Source organism: Trichoplusia ni, chromosome 13 (assembly GCF_003590095.1).
Source record: "Trichoplusia ni isolate ovarian cell line Hi5 chromosome 13, tn1, whole genome shotgun sequence".
Classification (NCBI taxonomy): domain Eukaryota; kingdom Metazoa; phylum Arthropoda; class Insecta; order Lepidoptera; family Noctuidae; genus Trichoplusia; species Trichoplusia ni.
In genome coordinates, this window is record NC_039490.1 from 2,101,581 (window position 1) to 2,126,498 (window position 24,918).

The 24,918-nt window shown below is 33.6% G+C and overlaps 1 protein-coding gene across 3 annotated transcripts in view; it reads right to left on the bottom strand.

The window, feature by feature from the left end:
- The window catches only part of LOC113500167 (brain tumor protein), an 83,931-nt gene extending 59,632 nt beyond the window's left edge, over positions 1-24,299 (bottom strand). For 2 of the 3 annotated variants that reach the window (XM_026880872.1, XM_026880873.1), the window contains exon 1: positions 24,202-24,299. Coding sequence is in view for 1 of the 3 variants with exons in the window: in XM_026880871.1 (XP_026736672.1) it covers positions 157-179 (23 nt within the window). In the remaining 2 variants the exon portion in view is untranslated. Of the gene's footprint in view, positions 1-156; positions 2,574-24,201 lie in introns of those variants that run through there. The other variant, XM_026880871.1, reaches the window with a different exon arrangement.
- Between the last annotated feature and the right edge of the window lie 619 nt (positions 24,300-24,918).

Below are 24,918 nucleotides of genomic sequence, written 5' to 3' on the forward strand. Positions count from 1 at the left end.
ACACCGTCTTTCAAACATATGGCACGACAAAAAAATTTACTGCTCCAAGAATAAAATAACAACACAAAAAGGACGTTAAAACAACGCGTATCCTAACAAATATTCTAAGAAGTCACATACAAACCGCGAACAAAAATAAAAAGTTTGTAAACTTACCAAAGTAAACCAAATCCGTTCATTAAAGTCAGTCTTCTTTTATAAAACGATATAAAATATTTTAAATTTAGAAACACACAACCGTTAACCGCTAAAATTTAAAACTAAGAACGCTTACGCTACGTTCAGAAACACTAGTTTAAACTTAAATAAATTTGGACACAATGACTAGAATTCAAACGTTAGCGGAGACACAACCGCTCGCGTCGACTGCCGAATCATAACTGAATGTGGGGGTCAAGATTTCGAAAAAAAAAAATTGTGCAGCAGGCAAAGGCACCCATACGTTACGGACGAGATCATTACAACAAAAAAGAACCCTAAATATTATCGGTCGACAAAGGTACCTCAAAGTTTTGAATGCATTTTATTCATCGATTTTTATATAGGTATGATTTTTATTAATATATAAATTATTGTTATCAAACTATCAATGAATAAGAATGAATGAATATAGAAATATAGGAGTAGAATAGTCGATTTCATTATTTTTCTATAATACGAAAGAATTTAATATCTAGAGGAATAATTTCATTCTTTTTTGTTTTGCAAGAGTTTTTCAACTTCTCAAGGCGATCTGGCTCCGTTCATTGTACTCTGCTTTATTACGCTGCTGCCGATATTAAAATTATATTTAAAAAAGATATATAACTTGTTTTAGCGTAAACAATTTATATGAATACCTTTACCATTTTTCACGTGGCAATTAAAGATTTATCGTTTAATTTACGTTTTATGATTTTTCGGTACAATCGATGGATATTTTTATACACGTGTGATTTTACTGTGTTGTATTTTATCCTGGTATTTAGAATGAACATTAATCATTTAAAAACCTAACTTGCTTTTAACATTGTTTATAACATTGCCCAGATAAGTAAGTTGTATGAGACAAAGGATTTTTATATTTTCTTGAAACTTTTAAATTGTATAACGCTTTTTCACGTTTCAAATCTTCTCGAATTGTCAAAAGAGGCCAATAGTTTTATTTTCTTACTTTTAATTTAACACAATGAATGAAAATCAATAAAAAGCGGTACTAATATGATAATAGTAATAAGTCATTATTTTAACACAAGCGACGCCATGGCGCCACTGTAGTTAATAATAAAACTTTGATATTCGCAGTCGGTTGGATTCAAGTTCTGCAGCTGTCGTCCCTACGTGTTCACACACGGCGTGCATGTGTGCAAGGCACGCGCACCTTCGCATGTGTGCGTGTTCCGTAGGGGTGCAACGAAAATTTATTGATTTTTTTTATTCAACAACATAAATTGATTTTTTTGTTGTAACGAACTTTTTGTTTATAATTTTGGCAGTCTGGTGTGTGAAATTATGTAGTATACAAATAATTACAGGAAAGGGGATGGGTTTTACTGCTTTTCGTAACGTTTTCTGTAATGTTATTGTTATTGGTACGGCTCTAAAACCTTTTCTCTCGAGCTAAGAGAAGTAATCAGCTACTTATCTAAAGGCTGTTATCACTTAAGTTATATCTTGTACCCTGCTGTTATCGCGTACCTATTTATTTTTGGCAGATAATTTCGTTACTGTTTTCGTTTCATTATATTCCGCTTTATACTATACTTTTGTATAAAATGAATAAAGACTCATAAAAAGTATTTGAACGATTTTAGGTTATAACTCTAATACATTGAAGTTAAAATAGATATACCAAGGAATAAGAAAGATTTTGGTATGACTTAATTGTGTTTCAACTGTTACTCAGTTTGAGGATTACCGGTGTAGAGAATTTTAGAACAAAGAAATCACTGCAGATATTTCCAAAGAAATTACACTTTTTCCTTTATTTATGGTTTGGTACAACTTGCACTGTGTGAGTCATGTTTTCGGGAAGGAACCAAATGAGTCACCATAATTACAAAACAACCCGTCCGTCGCTACTGTTTCCTTTGAAGTGACAAAGACAACATGATATCTAACAGTGACCTTAAGCTGATTGTATTTCTAGCAATCGACTATCTGAAACTTACCTATAATTAAATTAAGCGTAAATTCGTCGCACTATGATCAGTTCATAATAGCAATGATAGCTTAGTCGTTCAACCGTTAAACTGCCAAGCCAACGATCGTAGATTCGAATCTCGGCGGGCACCTGTATTTTCGAAGTCATGTGCGTATATCTTAGTAATTATCACTAGTACACCTGAGATTTTTGAGAGGTCTCTATAAAGAATTTCTGACGGCAATTGTACGTTAACCACATAAAAACTTTGATTACAATTCTAAATATAAAATACATTTATTAGCACATACTATTAGGTCTTGTTAACAACTTTATGGGTCCCATTATCGGAACGAAAATAAAGAAATACATTCATTTAACAAGAACTGAGACATACTTTACGACCAATCGATAACAGCTGATACATTTTATTTCTTATTCTTCAACCAAAGGAATCAAGACTATTTAAAAATCGCAACTAACAAAGCAGAACTTTTAATTAGATACACTACTACAGACATAGTCAAGTGAAACTGATCTTTAACATAAACAGATAAAGCTGGTATTGCGTCAACGATTAACAAATTGCTAACAATGTGAAAACATATGCAAGTATCGTTCGTGGCATATAAAATAATCGCATTCATAGTATGTTGAGGCAGGATGCTAGTTAAATATAGGTATGTTAGGGTCAACAGTCCGGTGACTGACCTCTACGATGACTGACATGTATTTATGTGTTGATTGGAAAGGTCAGATACTGCATGATTGTGATTTTGTAAGACATGGCGACTATTTGTCGCGAATTCTCGGAAATTAACGTAAAAGTAAAAAGTATGACACTTTTAATGCTGTGACTTTGGTAGTTTTACCCGGATTTGGGAATTTGAAATTGTCTGCAAAGCATTTACTTAGTCGATTATAATTATCTATGCAAGGAATTCAATGATGAATTAAATATGGGGCTTGAATAAATTAATAAATCTTACTTACAGATTGCACGTGTAATGTAAACACACAAGGAAATGTACACAAAAATGATAAAAAGTGAATATTATATATTTGAGGATAAAGCAATAATTTTATCGACGTAACATCATAGTAAAACGCGACACAAAACACATTTCAACACATTATTCCAGTCGTTAAATCGATAAAAAAGTCGTAACTCGATCATAGCCATTGTAAAACCACCATAAATACAATCAGCCATTTTGTTTGACCTTGCACACGCAGCTGCAGTGAGCTGCGACTGCGACTGTCGTTTTGTCGCGAATTTGCGAAAAGTCGCCCCGTGCACAGTCCGCCGAGATTTCTCAAGCGGCTATGAATGACATCTTAACTCTGAGAGTATGTCGTAAACGTAATATAAGTACTAGGTTTTGTAATATATTGCGGAATTTATTCTAGTTTATATATCTAGACTTTATCGTGTTACGATTGGCCTTGCATATTGTGTAGCGTTGTTTATTTCTTAGAAATATTTGATACCTGAGTTCTTCGTAATATTTTTTTTATAAAGAATGACGTTTTTGGAGTATTTGATCCCGTTTATGTACATGTACCTATATCTATGAGACTGTATAGCAAAAACTCGGGAGATCGGGAAAAGACAGATGCCTTGTCTCCTCTCAATTGAGTAACCACCACCGACGGTTTAGGTCTAGTCTAAAAGCCTACCCTCAAACTTTCCATGGTGACATCGTCCCATCGAAGGTCAACGGCCGGGTAAATGACCTTACCAGATGACTCCAACCGTCTTTTTTTTAAGTCATATGCTTTATGATTCATACACTATACAGTGTATAAATTATATACAAAATGTTGATCCAATGAATAAGCGGCGACCCGTCTTAGGGTTGCCAATATAATTTATGACTGCTAAAACGTCTACAATTTAAATGTTAATCACAGAGATAAGATTAAGGATCGCACGAAATTTATTAAAAAGGTTTAATAAAATCGAATTGTGTTCAGAAAAAATGGGGTTCGAGGTTCGGTATTAAGTTTGTTAAGTAAGATAGTTTGGTAGCGAAGTATCTAAGTTTGGCCCGTCCCGTCGAATTTTAATCATGCAGTAACCCTGGCAGGGTCGAAGCGGTGTCAAGTTCGAAACACTAAACTTTTTGCCTCGAAAAGGATAAGGTTTGACATTTACTTGCAAGCTGGCTTTTTACTTTTTATAGCGAAAATATCGGGTTTCATAATTATGATTGATTGGCTTATTAATATCCTTTCGGTTAGTATTATTAAATCTAAGTCTAACCTCAATAAGAATCCCATTTTTTGTTGTAAGCGGTTAATTTAAAATACAGTTTCCGCATCAGAATCATAGCAATTTAATTTATGACGTGTTGATTATGAGTCAACCCTAACAGAGTACAGGTGTGCGATAGAATTATAACAAAATGTTGTCGTACTACTACATTTTAGTATTACAAGTCGGCTATTTGTATACACTGTGGCTTTACAAGGATCTTGATATGCAATGTGATAGGTAGGCCTATGTGTGAATTGAGTGAAGACAGGTTTACGTATGTGTGAAGGTAGAACCGGTCATTTGAATGATTCGCATCGCAAGTGATGCACGCATGCGTTCTACTGACATGATACTATTATGTGTATGTACATGTACCACATGTATCTATGTACTTATCTGTGCTTATAAAACAAGAGCGAAGTCCGCAATTGTAATTATGATTAGGATTCAACACCTGAGAACTTATATTGTGGAATGTAATTCCAAATAATAAAGGACTTGAGTATTGTACTCTTATGTGTTCATTTTTGTAACGTGACACCACATAATAGTTTGTAATTAATTGTAAGCGATTAATCCACAAACTCAATTTTACCGAGAGACAACCCTAAAAAATATCAACACACATTAGGCGGTCTAACGAAGCTGTATAATTGTGTGTTTTTCATTAATTCAGAATATGTTCAGAACTTTCTAGTTAAATCTCCACAGCAAATTATGTCGACATGGCTTTTGACATGAACGCTCGCGTTCAAATAGGGGGCGACCCTAGTGTAACTTAATCACATCATCGCCAAATTGATATGTACGGTACATGACTGACGAACCTGGGGGTCTGTATTTGTAAATGGCTATGTACGTAAGGTTTAGGTAAATTTCGACCTTATTTCTCTGTGATAAGGAATATGTTAAAGCTTTGTTGTCTGGTAGACTGTGCAGAATTATAGATCGATAAAACTGTCTCGCGGGATATTTAATAATTGGCAGACTGCGTTACGCGTGCTTGATTCGAATTGCAGGTTTTCTGATTCTGTCTGATGTGATCAAAGGAACATAAGTACGCTTTAAATTGAAGGGCATTTAGCTTTGTTGTATCAAAAATATGTATCGACAGACTGTAGTAAAATTGTGATGATAATGAAAAGCGAAAGGTATAGATGCTAAAATGGTGGGATTGATATTAATAAGGGAATAAAGAAAAAAAAGACATTTAAGTTTTAAAGGCGAAAAACTTCTATAAAATAAGCTAGATGTTATCCGAAACAAATAAAACCATTAGCAAAACGGTCACAAATCCAATAGCAAACGATTCTAAAACCTCAGACAAGACGAAGCAGTTTTTCAATGTCGTCGAATGTTCTAGACTAGAAACTAGCCATTTCAAGATTCAGTCTAACCTCACTAGGAATCTTTGAGCGGGAAATTCGTGGATTTTCCTATGTTACAAGGAAATGGAGTCTGAGATGTAACATACAGTCGCCATCGGAAATTTGGATGGAATTTTTGTATGAAACGCTCCAGGTATTGGCAGGAAATCAGTGGCAAATAGATTTTTAGGGAATGATTGACTGTGGATGTTAGGTTTCCTAAAAACTTATAACTAATCAACATTTATTACGGTAGAAAAATGGAAAATCTTCCCATGAAAACATAGCGTCACAATTAAAAAAGGCCTAGGAGTTTTTTAACGATCTAAAATACCACGGATTTTTTTGTTTTAGGTGTGTTTGCTTTGGGTCTGATTTAAACTAATTGAATCTAAATAATTTGTTAATATTTTTAATAGCAGTTTGCTCACGGTTTTATCGGGATAGCCCGACTAGTTTCGAACCCAAATGGAGTCCTTAATCACGAGCTGATGCCACCAACTTCGGCAAATTCCGAAGTAGGTGCTTTTACATGAAATGTATACGAAATAGTTCTCTTTGTCATACATTTTAATGTACCTATTTTCAAATGTATGTCGTTAAAAATCGTCTAGACAGATGTGCATTATGTATCACCGGATGTGTCATATTGACAATTCAATTGATATGGGGTCGAGCCATTATTTTCATTTAAAGACATGCTCGTGCTAATGGGGCAAATTAAAATGACCTTGACCGCATAGATATAGAACAAGTCACTTCATTTCTATGAGAAGTTTTAGGCCTGTATTGTATTATTTGTTTATTTTTTAACCTTTTGAAATATCTGATTAGAAATTAAAGCCAAATTTTCACCTGTCCCAAAATATTTTGTAACCAAAAATACTAAACCGGTATGTGCCTGAACATTCTCGAATTCAATGATTTTCTTTTACCCTAAGACTTACTGCTTTTATAAACTCTTTTTTATACCAGAAGAGTTTAAATACTTAACACCATAGAATTAAAAAGCTTTTTCATTTAACTATACCTAGCACCGACAATATCGGGAGCAGCTCTCAATACGAGACACAAATTGGAATAACAAATTGAATTTGTTTCTGTATACTTTTATTAGCTCAATTTATGAGCGACCTACTTCTGTTGGCGAGTGTACTTCGAGTTGCATTGTGGATCAATCTTAAGACGTCACTGAGATGAGAATATCAGATTCATACCATATTAATCTGAATATTATGTTATGAAACCTATTTCCTAAGGTATAAAGTCAAAATTTAGGTACATGTGTTAAGGTTGTGATTATTTGAACAGTGTTTGATGAAAATATTGAATTTATACCATACCAAGCCGTGTCGTCACGTTCAATGTAAGGCTGAGGTACTTACCTGAAAATAACAAGAAAATATTATTAGACAAGCTAAAATTACGGTCATAGAAGTGAAAATTTATCAAAGATACTTGATAAAGCCCAATAATGGTTTAAAAGTTTTTTACTGAACCTTGCAATTATCCTGAGTCTTTGATTCCCTAGGAAATATAATCAGTTCAGATACAATTCATGCTTTTGTAAACGGTTAACTTTGAAATCAGGCATATGGAAGACTAATTTTCTTTCATAGACTGAAAGTGCTCTTAAGAAAACTGTACTATTTATTTTCGTTTTAATTTTACTTTCATCGTCACAGTCTTGCTCCATGCAGTCCTTCCGTTTGGCGTTGAGTTTCATACCGCATGCTATCAGTATCTGTAACTCGAGATATTGCAGCACGCGGTGTCAGGTGGACATCGAGGCTGCCTAGATCTAGATACTAGTGCTTGTTTGGTTTCATTAGGAACCTTATAATTGATTGTCATTTTTTTTTTCAATGCGTCAAAAATTGCCTTACAGTCCAAACAGGTGGACAGATTTTGAAATTGCATTTCGCAGAATCGCAGAATTATTGAATTGTTCAGAATCATGATAGATATGAGCAGGTACGAGTATATGGTGGTTTCCAAGTTCGTAAGAATCCTTATTATTTTTATCGAAATAATCCTAGTGTGGTAACAGCATTACATTTATCTTAAGATAATGAGGATTCCAACAGTGGAAACCAGCTAGAACTGTATCTAAAACGTAATTTCATTTCCTAGAATCGCAATTTAACCAAATATCTACAGTCAACCCACCCCTAAATACTAAGCCTGATATATAACAAGAATTATAGACCTCTTACTATTAATTATACACAAAGGCAAGACATCTAAAGGCACCCTATAAAGGGTCAGACCTTTAAGGGCGTTGCTATGGAGCTAGATCTGATATACATTGTACTGATGCGGGAGATTAAAGTTTTAAAAGGGACGCAAATGTAACAGGAAACCAGTCGACGAAAAAGTATGTTTTTTTTATAAATGTATGTACAATAAAGATAGAAATTAATTAAACAAAGATAGGAGCTATGGCTAGCAGAAACCCCAGTTGTAAACAAAATACAATCGATTATTCGATTCAAACCGTTCGATACATCGATAAATTAAAATCATTCGAATAAATAAACACAATTCGAGTTATGTGAACGTCAAAACGTAATTTATTCCTCCACAATTACATCCGAGTGTGCGCAATTGAATATCAATTTGATACGAATACGGACAGACAGACAATCGATGTTTGTATACGATTTTGTAATTGTTATATCGATAACGAGTGATTGTGAATTGTATCGATTTATCACCTTGGAAGTTCTATTTAGCACTTACTGCATAATACATATTATAGGTATAAGAATCGAATCATTATGGTCTAAACATATACATACACGTATTTTAACTAAATAAATTTTTCACTATGACCGAAACAAAATCAAATATTAGATAAAGAAAACAGATACCTAATACCTAAAAACCATAATTATCAACCATTAATTCACAACCACAATTATAATTGTAAATATTTCGTGAACTTTCTCACAGTATCCTGTCTCCTGAACTACAGTCACATTTGCGTGCCGCCAAACAAAGGGAAACCCAAAACGGTAACAAAGAAAACGTATAAATTTCACTTGATTGACAAAACAATTACTTAAATTAAAAACGATCACGCAAACCCGCATTGAATACGAATCGATCCCGGGAATAATTACTTAAAACGCTAAAATCCCGGGATTTATGTTTGGTTTTATGTATACTGTTAAAAAGTTAAAACATCTTTTTAGAACTATTACCGTGTTTTGAGGTTAGACTACCTGCAAGTTAGATATCTGCATTAAACAGGAAGGCAGAATTCGTATCATAAGTAATTAGTGTTCCACAAAATTGTTAGTTCAAAACACTATTATTATAATAAGAAAAAAAAACCTCATAGTTCAAAAAGCACATAGTTGTTTTTGCTTTCAATTTACACAATCATAGAGGCTTTGTTCTAGAAGGAATTCGTTAGGTTGTTTGCAAACAAAGAACTCTGCAAGACATACAAATAGACGTAAATAACGAGATATCTCCAGTAAAAGCAATTTCATTTCAATCTCGAATCTTAAACATACTCACACAACAAGCTATCATCATGTATTTACGTTATTTAACCAGAAATCGAATCCGAAATTCCCGTTGCATCGCCGGTATGTAAACAGGGAAACGCAGCGTAGATCGATATGGCGGGGTAAACACGGCGGTTGCCATGGTGACGCGGCGGGAGTTTCGTCACTTCCTCCCCCGCACTTCCCCGGCCGCCCCTCTTTGCCCACCCCGACCCTAGGGGCCGCTGTCCGCGACAGGCTGTGTGCCGCACCGCAGACATGATACAGTAAGTTAAATTGCCTCTGCCCTTGAATTAATGGTTATTCCGATGCAAGTCTGGCTGCGTATAACGAAATTTGACTATGAAAGCGGAACTGAAAATTCTGACGTGCAGGGTTTTGAGCCTTTTATTTTTGTCTGTCTGCCCGTCAGCATGTTTTTATTAAAGCTGCAGCTTTATTAAACGTACGGTAATGAACGAGTACTGCACAAAGGGGAGACGGTGATTAATCAATCGATCGATACATGTCTGGCAATACGCATATACACTCAAGTAAAATTGACGTAGGTATTCTGTTTTAAGCAAACAAATATGCCTGTATTCATTATACTTTTGTTAGAGAACAAAGTTTCAGTTCATTATTATTTTCAAATGATAAAAGGTTTTTGCTTAGCTAGCCATAGTAGGCATATTATTTGTCAATATCTTTTGTGTCCATTCATTTTTATACCTTAGCAAAGAATAGAATTCAAAACGTTAACATCTGGAGTAAAGAACAATTAATAAACCAGATGTTAATTCTGGTATTTTTATTTTTTTGTTGTTGTTTTTCTGAGTTCCGTTGTCTGTATAGGTGACTTTTGATGCGTCGGCAAATTTTAAATTGTTTATTATGAAGTGACGTCCAATTATTTAAGCTGAGATAATTAGTCTTTTGTCGTGACATCGGCAGTCGGACAGAATGGGATGATGGGATGACGAAGGGTGCTAGCGGCAACTTCAGTGGTCTTCAAACAAAAAAGGACGAGGTAATTTAAACATTTTCTGTTAAAAGTATTATCAGATAATAATTGGAGTGCATGATTCGATTTTCCACCATTTTGTCAGGTTACTTTTTATGTTGAGGTAGGTTGGGTCTTGCTTTCGCGGTAATCTGTTAAAGCGTTCCCGTTTGGCCCCCGACTACAGGGAACAAAGGATCATTACGATGGTTTTAGCTGGTAAGAGTCAGGCACATCCTCTGCCGTCCCCAGGATGAAGGAAGACCATGACGATTTGTACCGGGTTAAAAAAAAACACATTTTCTTGTTGAAACTAATCAACAGACCCGGATTCTTTGTGTCGTACGATTTAAAACTCGTGTTTCATCAGATCACTACAACTTGACTTTCCCATAAAAACAACATTTTGTTTTTAATTTTAATAAGAAAATGTATATAAACAATTCCTTATCTCAGTTCCAGCGTTACCAACATCTAAATGGTTCGTATAAAATTTGGTGGGAGCTGAAACTACGGCCGTAAACATAAGTTTTCGAAGCAGTAAGAAAACTACGTGACGAGAGAACTGAGGGTATCACCTTGATACATATTTTAGAGAGTTCTCACTGTGCATTGAAATTCAGTATCAGATCAAGAATCATATATAGAGTTTCGAATGTTAGATTTCTTACCCCTGAATGGTGAAATGCATCGTAATTTCTATTGAATATTGTTTGTTTTTTTAAATAAAATTCTTGCAAGGGATTTCATAAACATTCTTGTCTATTAGTGCTTGACATTGTTTCCAATGACATGGACAGCATACGAAATTAAGGCGCCTTAATAGAATTTGCAATGTTGAGACCTTAGTCACTAAAAATATTTCGCTAGAATTTTGTTATTTATTATTCAGTCAAATTTATGTAAAAATTAATTTGTCACATTGGTAGCACTTATTCTACTAAACATCGCTACTCCGTGGTCACAATCAATTTAAGAATATCAAAGGTATGACTCATGAAATACAGGTGATGTTATTTGTTAAGCATTTTAACTGACCAATAATTTCCTGTTTATTGTATTTCAATTTATTTGTGTTAATTATAATTGTAACCAACAAAGCGAATATTACAGAATTGGAGAGGAAATATGATTTATTTGAACATGCGGTCGGGAGTTAAATACAATTAATTTTGTGTGTAAGTTAAATGTGTGTGGGTATCTGATAAGAATATACTACGGATATTATTTTCTCGATAAAGAGATAAACTGCTACTGCAGGGCCCTTAGGTTATGTAGGCATATTCAAATATTGCATATATTAGCTTCTATTAGGTGACAGTTGTGTCGCTATAACGTAGAAAAGTCAACGAAGGCCTACAAGTAACAGATCAACTAAAAGAAAAGGCAGAAGTAAAAACGAGAAAATAAACGTTTGCCGTTTATTTTCATATTATTGAAAATAAACGCGCAAACGTACTGTGAAGGGTCCAGGCACGGTCTGGATGCGAAAGGAGGACCATTTGTTGTGGCGAATTGGGGGATGCCTATGTCCACTAGTGGACCGCAAAAGATTGAGTGGTTTGAAAAGAGATGTAGAAGGATCGAGAAGAAACAAAAGATAAAATTGATGAAGATGATGCTGGTGGTGAAGTGAAGAATATAACAAACCATCATATCTTTAAACATCAGAGTTATAAGCGAGAAAATTATATTTTAATCTATCCTAATGTAATAAAAACTATCTGTTGTTATTTCTTAATACAAATGTACGCATTATAGAGAAACGTTAACCCTCAAACAAAAGCTTTGTTACAAACCCTCCCGTTTTCTGCCTGGGGTCGGACAGACCAATCAGATAGCGGGAAATGGTTATTTATTAAACTAAGTTTATTTGTAATTGTGATGTTATTGCGCGGGGTTTTATTACAAAATTTTTGAAGCGTGAGCAGCTATTAATTTATTTAGACCGTATTTTTTTCTTTGATTAGTTTTCACCTACGTACATACTGGTTATCGTTACCAAAGTCGGTCTATGTTCTTTATTGAAATTTTAGCTAAACAAAGTTCCATCGATATCGGTTCGTATATTAGTATCTAACCCATTTTATTTGTCAGATTAAAAGCTTGAGAGACAAATATAATGCTTGATTTCAAGATCAGTAAATAAAGAATGAAAATCTGACATTTGTTAATTAAATTGTGTAAGTAATTATTAAACCCTTATTCCAGTCCCAAAAGTGATCGTGTTAAACAAAAACGAGATTTGTAACAAGATGGCCGTCAAGTACTTGTCATTCCAGCTCTGTCGGCGATAATTGAATAAAGGCGGTGCCAGACGCCCGCACCACGGGATGTGCTGTCTTGTTCGTGTTGTGCGACCTTTATATTGAATGTTAAGTACTATTACTGTAGCAATGGATGTGATGTATCGTTTGGTATGAAGAAGACTTGAAACAAAGCTTTTCGCAAACTGATGTATTTTATCTTGAAGATTGATTGAATGATACTCTCTTATAGGTTTAATAACAACCTACATGCAAAAATAATAACAATAAAAATACAAAAAATATCTCAGTTCACTATAGACATATAAATATCTACAGTCATATTATTATAGATTTTTTAAGTCCATTATAAAGTAAAGCACGTAAAACAAAGTGCTAGTTTAAATAGTGGATGCAAAACAACATCAAAATATTAAAAGAACAAACAAATTTGATGTTTACGAAAAACACACGCATATAAATTTTATTTCCCCTGAGTTTGTTCCTAGTTTTAATTGAATCGAGAAACGCTGAATCTGGTTTAAAAAATATTTCAACACTACCGGCGAACTATAAATCCCAGTGGAAGTTTTATAATTACAATTTTTTTGGTAAAAGTCATGTTTACATAACAATGTTAGTATGATTTTCAAACAAAACAATGAAGCTGAATTGAACAAGCTGAATTTGTTTTTAAGGTTAATTAAATATTGGCAGAATGTAAATGAAAAAGTTTAGAATAATGTATTTTTTGAGGGCCATGGTTTCTCTTTAATTTAAAAATGTGATGACTTAAATAATAGAAACGGGAATATGATATCAGGTCAAGGTTCAAATAACGTTGCTAACATAGAAAAACTTTTCGAAAGCAGACATCTTCCAGATGATGATACCTTTGACTGTAATATTTTAAATAACAAAAAAATATATTAATAGCCCAAGCCCCCATAGTTAACCTCCAAAGACAACGAAGCAAACAAACCAGCGCCCAAAATTGTCAGAAATCAAGTAAATTCGTCAAAACTCAGTCAACACCAGAGGGCCTTATGCAAATGTGAACACACAACGCAAGTCTTAATTATAGATGTTAATTAATTAAATCACCAGTTTAAACTCAGGGTTAATTCGCACGCGTGACAAATCCTGAACTACTGTCAGTTGAGTTTGACAGGGTTGCGTCATGTTGCGTTAAAATATTCAGTTAGGCCCGTGTGGACCTAACTACATGATCTGGTAATTTTCAAAAGCCATGAATGTGGAATTGAGTTTGTCAGGCAAAAATTATAATGTAGCGCTGGTACACGGTTATATGGGAGTGAGGAAGTTCATATATCATGAACTACACTATTGCAACTTCAGGGCTGTTTTTTGCCAAATTGTGTTACGTGTCTTGAGCATTCTTCGTGTTAAAAGAAGTCCTGAGGTATACCACCTCCTCTGAAAGTATTAGTAAGTATTGCAGATGAAGGCGCATGACAGCACACTACAGGGTGCAGAGCGGCATCTCTCTTCCCCTACAGCAATTATATTACTTTAAGAGGTGGTTGAATCTCTGATACACATGCTAAGAAAAGTTATTTTGTTTACACTTTAATGCCATGTAGCTAAAGGTCACTTTCCTCTGAGCTTTTACAAAGATACTAATCATACATAGAAATATATAAAATGAAAGCATGATGAATTAAACTTGATAAGTCACGTCACCAGTGTTTGCGACTACTACTACATAAACTAGAAGAACTGTAGCCCTTTTTTTGTTCTTATTTAATCTAAAAAAGTTCGACGGTTTCCAAGAAACGTTCAAGTAGAACTCGAACGCTCAAAGATAGGACACATTTATAAAAAAGCCAGTACTTGAAAAGGATAGTGAATGAAAGAAGCTTCTGTGTAATACAAGAGTTGTTTTTTATAGAAAATTCAAGTTATAGAGAGTACTTTAAAATGCTGCTGTACATCAATAGTATTGTCAAGTATGAGAGAATTGTGAAAAGGTTTTTTTTATACATTTTATTTTATAAGCTTTTTGCACACATTGAGTCTAGTTAAGATTTCAAGTGTTTGTTACTAAGAATCGTTTCCAGACTTAGTCGGTATTGGCTAATAAGTATATTTATTGTTTTCAAAACATGTATGACACATTTTATAGGCAAACCGGAATTATTGTCCAATTCTCGTTGCATTAACGTTAGAATGAATACTTTGTAACGCTAAGAGGTTATATCTAATAATTGTTTAATAGCCAGTAATTGTATTCATCGACTTAGCTTTCTTGTTAAGCTTTGACGATTTATCGATTTATTCTCTTTATTTAATGAACCAAAGGAAGCCAGATTACCAACGAGTGAGAATATATTTCATCCCCATATACCTTGGAACGGGAACGAAACGGTTGAAACCGCGGGGCGCCGCTCGTTTATGATAAAACTACGCGAGAATGCATGGATATATAGACCTTATATATGTATGTTAAGAGAACAAGGACGACTGACCTTAGTGGAGTCCTTCAAAAGGTCAGGACTATTGCATGAAGCGCGCATGCGTCAAACTCAAGCGAATTTACAGAACTATTCTTGTATGATGAATTTTTGCAAGAAAATACAACTGTGAAGTAAGCGTTAATTTGCACGAAATTAAATATGTCACTTTTATCCAGTCAAGAAGTGTGCTGTAATTTAAGTAAATAGGTCTCGTATCTGGCGAGGCAACACAAATCAGTAATAGCTGTCGACTTGAGTCTTCAAAGACCAGTGTCACAAACGCCACTGAATTCGTCAGGTATAGGAGACAATTTGGTATATACGAATTCTCAAAGACATTACCAATTATTAGGCCAATAAGACGAGCATTTACCTTCTCGGGTTAAAAGAGCGTTATACATAAAAAAACATATACGATAAACCAATTACGTAACATCTAAACCACTCTTGAAGATACCCTCTTAATCCTTTATAAGGTTTTTAATACATTTGCTAATACGCCAGAAAATCGAGGTCTTTTTTTTAATATCGCAAAAGAAAATTGAGTTACCTATATCTAAATTAAGGCAAGCCAAGCGAAAGGAAAAATTCTCATCTCTGTTGTACTAAGTAATATTTTAATTCTAAAGGGTAAACATTTTTGTTGGAGGTTAATTTCGGCCGGGTTAGGGAAACGCTTATTGTGTTATTTTTAGAAAAATGCTCATAAAAGAGTATCTTGTAAGATTTTTATATTTTTCTTTACATGTATATAGATATTCATATATTTTCTATTAGATTAATATTTAATTAACATTAACTGAAAAATCTAGCTTTTAATAAAAAGTTTTTATAAGTAGTGCTTCTAAAAATATTTTTGCCAGCTCTACATTAGGATACAAAAAACTGTTTCTGAAAAATACCAATACAAAAAGAATCACACATCAATGTCTCAAACCTCCTTACGAAAACGAGAAAACTTCAACACGCAATAACCATTTTATTTCCAAGTTCCAATTTTAAATTGCATTTCAAAACCCAAACGTCATTCCCAGAAACGGTTGCATAGCTGCGGTGTTCTATGACGCGTCCACGCGACCGCATCCTGGGGAACCCAAGAGAGAATTAAACGTTAAATCCGAATGATAAAACCGTTAAATTCAATTCAAATTTTGAATTTCGTGAATTCGAACAAACTTGTGGTGTTGGCTGTTTTAATGACGATAGCTCTCTACTTTGTTAGATTAACTTTTGTTTGTGATGTTACTAGTAATGGAAGTCCAACGTTAAAGGACCTGTTTATGCTATGAACAATAGTAAACCTATTTTTAAAGAAATGAACGAGAAATCTTCTTTAGGTACCACAAATGAAAGTACAACAAAGTAATACCGTCTCCATAAAATCTTCGTTGCAATATTTTGGAATTTACCCTTTATGCAATACAAGTACAGAACAAAAGACGATTAGGAAACTCAGGTGATATTACCAAGCGTTTGACTCGAACAATTCGCCTGTGAACATCTAGAATAGTTCTAAGAGCTCCTGTTACAAGGAAGACAAAAGAAGCTTCCGTTTTCAAGTATTTTAAAATGGCGTTTCCAAGCAATATTTGGAACTTGAATTGGAGTTTAGTTCGTACATGAGTCGACACGACCGATACAAGACGACTTTACTTCACAAGTGCCTTTGCTTATGTACGAGATTCTTGAGCTTCTATGAAAGTAGTTGCTAGCAGAATAAAATCTTTTTTGAGAATATTAACAATGCTAATATCATACAACTATAATGTTAGATTTTGTGCTGGTTCTCGGTAATTAAAAATATAGTTTTAGAAGTCTTCTCTCCTATACCTTACAGTGTTTACAGTTATCATACACCATCTAAAAATCAACATTTGGGATACTATACACAGCATTTGGGTTTGATTAGTAACTAGTTATTTAATGCTTCACAAAAGAGGTTTATTAGAAATAAATGCTGTTTGATTTTGAGTAAAATCTACGGGTATCGGAAATGTGTTGCCTCGTGTGTGAAAGACTTCGAGAGGAATTCTTTTTTCTAGGTTCTTTGATATCGACTCGTTAACCAATGCTTGTTAATGTTTGTTGTTTTTGCTGATTGTCTAAGTCTAGAATCGTATTGTTAGCCACCGATATATGAAGTCGTCTTCAATGTCTATTCGAATTTTGCTGTTTTGGTCCCGAAAATTTAAGTAAAAAACGCGAGTAAAACTTGCGGCTTAAATAATTGAGTATAAAATTACATCAAAAATTGTTATAGAAAATTCTGATCAAATACCTTTCCGATTTAAAGGAAGTTTTGTTTCGAAAACAAGTCGACATTCAATTTATATTACGATAACTTTGTTGTTTCCGCTTTCGCGCCTAATCCAGCTGAATTAACTCCATGTTACCCGTCAAATTTATCTTCAGTTCACGAAATATTATTTGATTCTACGGCCCGGCTACCGGTAATAAAGGGAGACTGTTCTACTTATCTATAGTTCTGTAGGATTGAAATCATGGAGTTTTTATAAGGCCAAAATTATTTTAGACTTATTTTCAGGTGAAAAACAGCTCGATTTTGATATTTCGCATGACAACAGAAAATTACATGTTCCTATTCGAATGTAATACAACCATTTAATAGGCAAAAAATCTTATAGTAAATCGTTACTCGATTCCTTCAGACTTGGGAATAAATTGTACTTGGTCATAACGTTATTTATAGGTATACACCCGACTAACACAGGCAAAATAAAATACTGTAAAACAGTAATATCCGGAATATTTCTTGTTATTTCTCCTTTTTGGGGATTTCTTCTTATGTTATTAATTGGACATACTGTCACGGATGATACGAACGACACGTATCGTAAATGACATATAACGACATTGACTCAATGCTTTAATTAAGTGGGAGACTCTAATGATATCAAGATAGTGTTTGTTTTTTTGGTGTTGATAATCACATTATGAGAATTCTTAATATAAAATTTTAGAAGTTGATGAATAATGATGTTTAAAAGAGACCAGTAAAATAAAATAAACCAGTAAAAAAAACTCATTAGGGCTGATAGGATTGTCCGAAAGACTAACCGCGTTCCCGGTAGGCCGTGGGTAAGAGAAGGAACATGGGTGGATTTCAGTCAGTCTGATACTCCCTTCCGCTAAACCTAAAACGGGAGGAGTCATTTGACAATTTTCCATCGGATAAAAAGGAGATAAAGCTTGCAGAAGGCGAAATATTGTAAGTTGTTCCAAATTCGAAAGTCCAATCTCCAACTGCAGATGGTGAGTTTATTTAATGCGTTGTTGATTCAGTAACAGAAAAATCAATCAAATCAAACTGAACAACTTTACAAATCAAATCGTGAATTGAAAAGTGGGAATTCCGATAAACTACGAAAAGCCCGCACAGCTTATGGAAATGAAAAAAAAGTTCCTTTTAAAGCATCACGCAAAAACGAAAAATCCGTACAGCATTTAGTTAAGGGTAGAAAGCTGGCTTACCTTTTAACTGTAGTATGCCTGTTTGGATAACACCCGGTGAATGGGAGTAAATATTGCGTACACGTCTACATGAAACGATGATTTTTTGGTCCGATTTTAAATCGGAAGCCATCGATTTGTTTGCCTCAGAAAAATGTTTTCGTATTTTCTCGAACGATTCGCGGTTTTTCAATTTACCGATACGGGTATGTTTGCAAATAACAAAGAGACGTTAAGCGTTTTTTTATTACATAGTTACATAAGATCTGTTTATTTGGCAGATGTATTTGTAGAAAATAGCAATGAAAGACAACTAAGATATGCTCAAAAAATATAAAAGAGTGAATTCAAGAGATTTCCTATTTGTTTGTTGAATCCTTATCACTGCATAAAACACTGGTTCATTTTATAGCACATTGTATATAGACATGTCCAAATCGTGACTGCAAAATAGAACAATTATTTTTTATTGCACACCAAAACCTGAGTTAGCATACGGCGTTTTATAGGTTATAAAAAACAAACCCGCAGCTGTTACTTAAAATAAACCTAGAAACAGCCTCTAACTTGAACTCTTGCGTAATAAAATCAAAAACCGGGCAAGTGCGAGTCGGACAAGCGCATGAGATTTTTAAATATTAATCTAATTAGCCTTCTTAGTAATCTTCTAAACAAATTTCAAGTCTTCACTATCACGGTTCATGAGATACAGCTTGGACAGACGGACAGACATTAGATTAATAGGGTCCCGTTTAACCCTTATGTCACGGAACGCACAGATCTGATTTAAAAAAAAAAACACGACGTAACACTGACATACAAAATTATTTAATTTTGCTATATTTTCGTCATTTTCTGGAACAAAGCGGCTGTGCAAACAAGAATGAATAATTAATATGAAATTAACTCTCGTTGAGGCGATGAGAGCGTGATTTACGATTGCGATGCGACCGCGTGACAGGTGAAAGGAGTTCGTTCGAGTTTCGTTAGAGTATGAAATAAATAAAGTAGAATTTACCTTTTGGACTGTTGTTGTTTATTTAATAAGCCGTATACGATTAACATTTTTTTACAGTACGTTTGAGATGATATTAGAGATTAAAAGCCAGAATTATGGGTCATCTATGAAATTTGTTTGTTATGCGGCATTTGTGGTGACAATTACTTAGGTTTTTTTGATGCCAGATTTACTAAAATAAGTCATAAGTTCGATTTTTTTTTAAGTTAATCAACTCGTAGCATAATCATTTAAAGAACTGAAAAACTGTATAAATTCGATAGACAGACATAGAAATAGACAAGCTTGACGATAATATTGGCAGTTACATAAAAACAATACAAAGTATTTTTTCGTCGTTATTAAAGCTAATGAGCACATACCGTCTCAGACTTTCTCATATTAATACTTAATGTGTTACCGTAATAGGTGTACAGATTAGAAGCCGTTTGATCTAATAAATCACGACCTATTGTTGCTGTGTATTTGATCAAAAAGTGATTACGTAAGAGGCGAAAGGAGATTGGCAGTGACTTGCCGAGCGTTTTGATGAGCAACACATATTTATAATTGTTTTATTGCCTAATTAGAACTATATGCTTCATCAATTTGATATTGATATTTCAAATGGCCCTCCTCATATTATGAAAAACTATCGCTTTTATAAATGTAAGAAAAGGACTCTGTCATGGTTAGTTAATGTTTTGTTGTTATAACGACAAAATAAGTACGTCATCGGAAAAAAAAACTATCCAGCTACCACAGTCCATGAGATATAAACTGGTGACAGGCGGACTGGCGGAAATTTCGTTTTCACCATTTGGGTAAGAAGACTTGAAAATCAATATGTATTAATTACGGAATATATAGTATACGAAACTTAATTAAAACAACTCTTAAATTGGAATTCATTCGGCTAGGTCAAGAATAGACTATGTAGCTCAAAGTGAGCTGAGCTGATTTGGACTTCTTTTACGCAACAAACACTGGACGGATTATGATGAAACTTATTGGTTATTATTAAGCTAGGTTGATGATTGAACTAAGTTGTAAAAAACAACATACGTATATAAAAGCGAGGTATTTTATTCTACTTCTGCTTTATAAATTTGTTTCGACCTAAAATAAGGTCTTATAACTCCATTTGTTTAATGAAATAACATATTACGTATACTTAAGTTAAAATTAATTCGAGATACAATAAGAGCAGTAGAATTTCAACAAAATCATAATTTTGTCACACATTGTTTACTTTTTCGACACAATTCGAAAATTATAATGTTACAACTGTCTTAATTAAGAATATACTTGCATAATATATAGTGACGTCACATTTAGAAATTGCACTCAATTCAATGTTAGGCAGTTTTATGCTCCGTTTAATGATAGTGACATTCAGATATTTATCTTATACTTATGTAAAAGTTTAAGTTGTGACATGGATTTAAATATACAAAGAGTTATAACAGCCATCAGTGAAGTCTTAAATACTAACTTAAAGAAATATCACAAAAAAAAATCCACTCAAAATTTAACAAGCTAAGATTAATTATTATTTTGGACACTCTTCGTTTTATTCATTTAGTTAAATAAATGTATTGTAATAGATAAGTGTTCCGAGCATGTTTAAATTTTAAATAACTAGTTCAGCTTCACAGATAGCCGAGTGGTTTAAGTCTCTTCGCCAAAACCAGTATCCGCAATATTACGTTCGATCTCCGCGATGGACAAACATTTGTTTGATCTAGCAACGCTTATTCTAGGTTTTGGTGTCTTTATCCATGCGACTACAATTTTCTGAAACAACCTACGACCCAAGGATTAAATACCTTAGTGTTGGAGTAGCTTTTTAAACAAAAGAATCTGTATTTAAATTCAAAACCTCGAAACACTTCAGTAATAACATTCTAAGTGGATTCAAAATCGTCTACAGGTTTGCCCTTTATTGCTTTAGCCTCTTACATAATATCTAGAAGATTGATGTCTCCAAAGGTTACGTAAGAGGTTACGAAGGTGAAACAGACTTTAGAATAGTTTAGAATAGAACTATTATCGTCATTATTACCTCGACCTGTACTATTGGACGTTAAAGTAAATATGACGCTTTAATGGAAGCGAGATCGTACTGCATGTTGCATAGTGACGTCTTGCTTACACGACATCAGATGTACGTTTTGAACTCATAATACAGGTATGAATACAATTGCACAAAAAATATTGCTAGATAATTTCAAATGTCTTTAAACATTTTTAGTTCTTTGGTTTTGCGCTTTGTTATACATATATTTTGACTAATAAGGTTGTACAAGATTTAGAGCGAAGTACTTTTTTTTTCAATGGATTCTTATGGGTCAGACATAAATTACTACCTTTCTTTCAACAAGGAAAGTGATATCGATCTATAATAAATCAGCTTATAGTAAGATAAATAAAACGAACCAAAAGAAGGCAAAATGAAGTATTTTAACCAAACAGTTGTGAATACTAATACAATATTAAAGCTTCTGTACAGAAAAGTTCTAAACATGTAATTCACAATTTCTTCACAATTATCGGTAGTCGTTGCGGCAAACATCTACCTCTGTACGATACCGGCTTTTAGTCTTTGTTAAATATTCATATTTGTGCAAACTGAATTTGGTATAAATCTTAGCGTAACTTAGCCAGTTTGCAAGTTAAATGCGTCGTAGACAGCTCAAGGGATTAATTTTTAATAAGTTTGGTTGTCTGAGTTCATTACACGGTGATGTAATGTCTTAGCCTTATCTTTAAGCCCTTGGGAGATAAATTTGAAGTTCAAATGTTCGAGCTGATATTAAATTGCTCGTGTAAAATGTTAGCTTGGAAGATTTTTTCGTTCGGATTTTTGGATTAGAGGTGATTGTTTAGAATTAAATGTTAAGAGGATTAAAATTGTACTGAGATAATGATCTAGAAAATAAATAGCTGGAAGATAAATACGATTAAATTGTTTATTCAAATTATAATGAGTGAGCTAAAGATTACGATCAATCAATCATTACGAGGATAACTTAAGGGAAATTAACATAACACAAAATGAATACAAGAGGTGTTGTTACTGCAAAAAGAAAATCAGTAGTTATACCTATATTTTTAAATTATCATCCATCATTTCTTATTACTAACAAGAGACTTGAGTGTCATAGAACTATTGATATACAAAGTATCTCTGTGAGTTTTGGTGGTCCGTGGACAAACGGCGAAGGGAACCATCGTGAGGAAACCTACATTACAAATACTGGAATTTGAAGGCGCCAACTCGAAGTGAGCTAGCGTGATGATCATCGCTTAAAACCTTCCCTTTACAGGAGGACGCACATATATTGGCTGTTTATACTACCTACTAAGGAGTTTTTAATAGTTCCATTTGCGGTAAACGAACGTGTAACTCAACGATTTTATTCTGCTTCATAAATTTTACTACTCAGCTGATAAAGACTGCTCGCTTACGTTATCAAGATGACACTTATTTTTGTCGAAAAATAAGTTTTCAGTGAACGTTAAATTGTCTTCAGGTATAGATCAATTTAATAGTTATAAATTTAATATGATTTGGACTCCTTTTACGCAACAAACACTGGACGGATTATGATGAAACTTATTGGTTATTATTAAGCTAGGTTGATGATTGAACTAAGTTGTAAAAAACAACATACGTATATAAAAGCGAGGTATTTTATTCTACTTCTGCTTTATAAATTTGTTTCGACCTAAAATAAGGTCTTATAACTCCATTTGTTTAATGAAATAACATATTACGTATACTTAAGTTAAAATTAATTCGAGATACAATAAGAGCAGTACAATTTCAACAAAATCATAATTTTGTCACACATTGTTTACTTTTTCGACACAATTCGAAAATTATAAAGTTACAACTGTCTTAATTAAGAAGGAGAGAGGAAAACGTGGCCTAAAACTGGGTGGCTAGAGTTGAAATTCGTAAAGTTTGAGGTACATTCATTAGTCAGTACAATCAGGGCCTACGCAAACATCAAACCGGTGGATTTTGTTTGAATAATTATTATTTCTGTTTGAATTATCCTAAACAACGCGGGTCCCGAATGGAAAATTCCTGTTCCGAGTATGAAATCTAATTAACTACGTAGTAAAACCTTGTTTTGGCTCGAAGGGACAGGTCGTAAGATTGGCGGTTTGATTGTTTGTATTAGGCAAAGAGTAATGGTTCCGTCACGAAGAAAGGATGAAACCCTTTTTCAGAAATTTAATACATTATCGTTTATAAAATGAGTAATTTTAGCTTTATAGATCTTTACCACTCTTCTTAAAAAGGTTACTAGTGTTGTTTACTGACGCGGTCTTAGTCACGAGCTGACGTAGCAGACTAGTCGCCAGTCGAACAAGTATAATGAAATTTTTCAATTTCTCGAATTGGTATAAATTCATTATATATTAGACTAGCTGTTGCCGGCGACTTCGTCCGCGTGGTTAGAAGAAATTGCGACTATAACTTGAGATTTAAACTATCCTATCTCTCAAGTTGGATCGAACTGCACATGGTGTGCGAATTTAATTATAATCGGTTAAGTGGTTTAGGAGTCCATTGAGGACAAACATTGTGACACGACATTTATATATTTTAAGATTATGGTTTATCAGTTGTCTAGTGATCATACGTAAAACTGTGCTTAGTTTGTCTGGCTTGACACCAGATGGTGCTGTGTGAAAGTTGTGAATAATTAATAGTTTAATATAAATGTTTATTACCAAACTACTTACGTTTCGATATCGTTGGAGCGATATCTAATTCATGTTTCGCGGCCAGCGCGCCTCGTTTTGCTTTTGTTCAGTTCTGTAACAATAAAAAAACATTATTAGTCAATTAACCTTCAAGTTATTATTCAACAATGTCTTTATTAATTTGCATTTTATTATTTACTTCTTTTTATGAGTAGAAAGCATTATTTCAAACATGTCCGAAATCTTTTGTGCTTTTTTGTGTAGTTATACTACAGATTCTACCCCTAAAACAGATTTTACCTTGGTATATGAAAAATTGAACAATTAAAAAAGTCATTTTACAAATGATTACGAATCAGACTGTATTAGATGTAACGTTTTATAAACTTTTTTTATAGAAACAAATGTAGGTGTATTATGTAAATTTTGAAACTTCTTTAACGTTCATAATAGTCAACATACATTTACTTTAATTTGTAATATGTAAAAAGAACAGCGTTTTTTATTGTCATATTTGTCATATAAAAGGGAGCGGCACAGGTAGGGCAGATTGCATGCTACATGCAATATTATTCAATTAGTTTTTGAGTGATAATCCTTGGATAAAAAAGTTATCTAACTATTAAGATCTTATTTAGTTTGCAGTTTTTAATATTAAATTAATCTTGATTAATTTGCTTTCTACTTAAAACAGTTTACTCACGCATATTTATCGGGATAAATATGCCCTCATTAGTTGACTTAAAAGATTTTTTT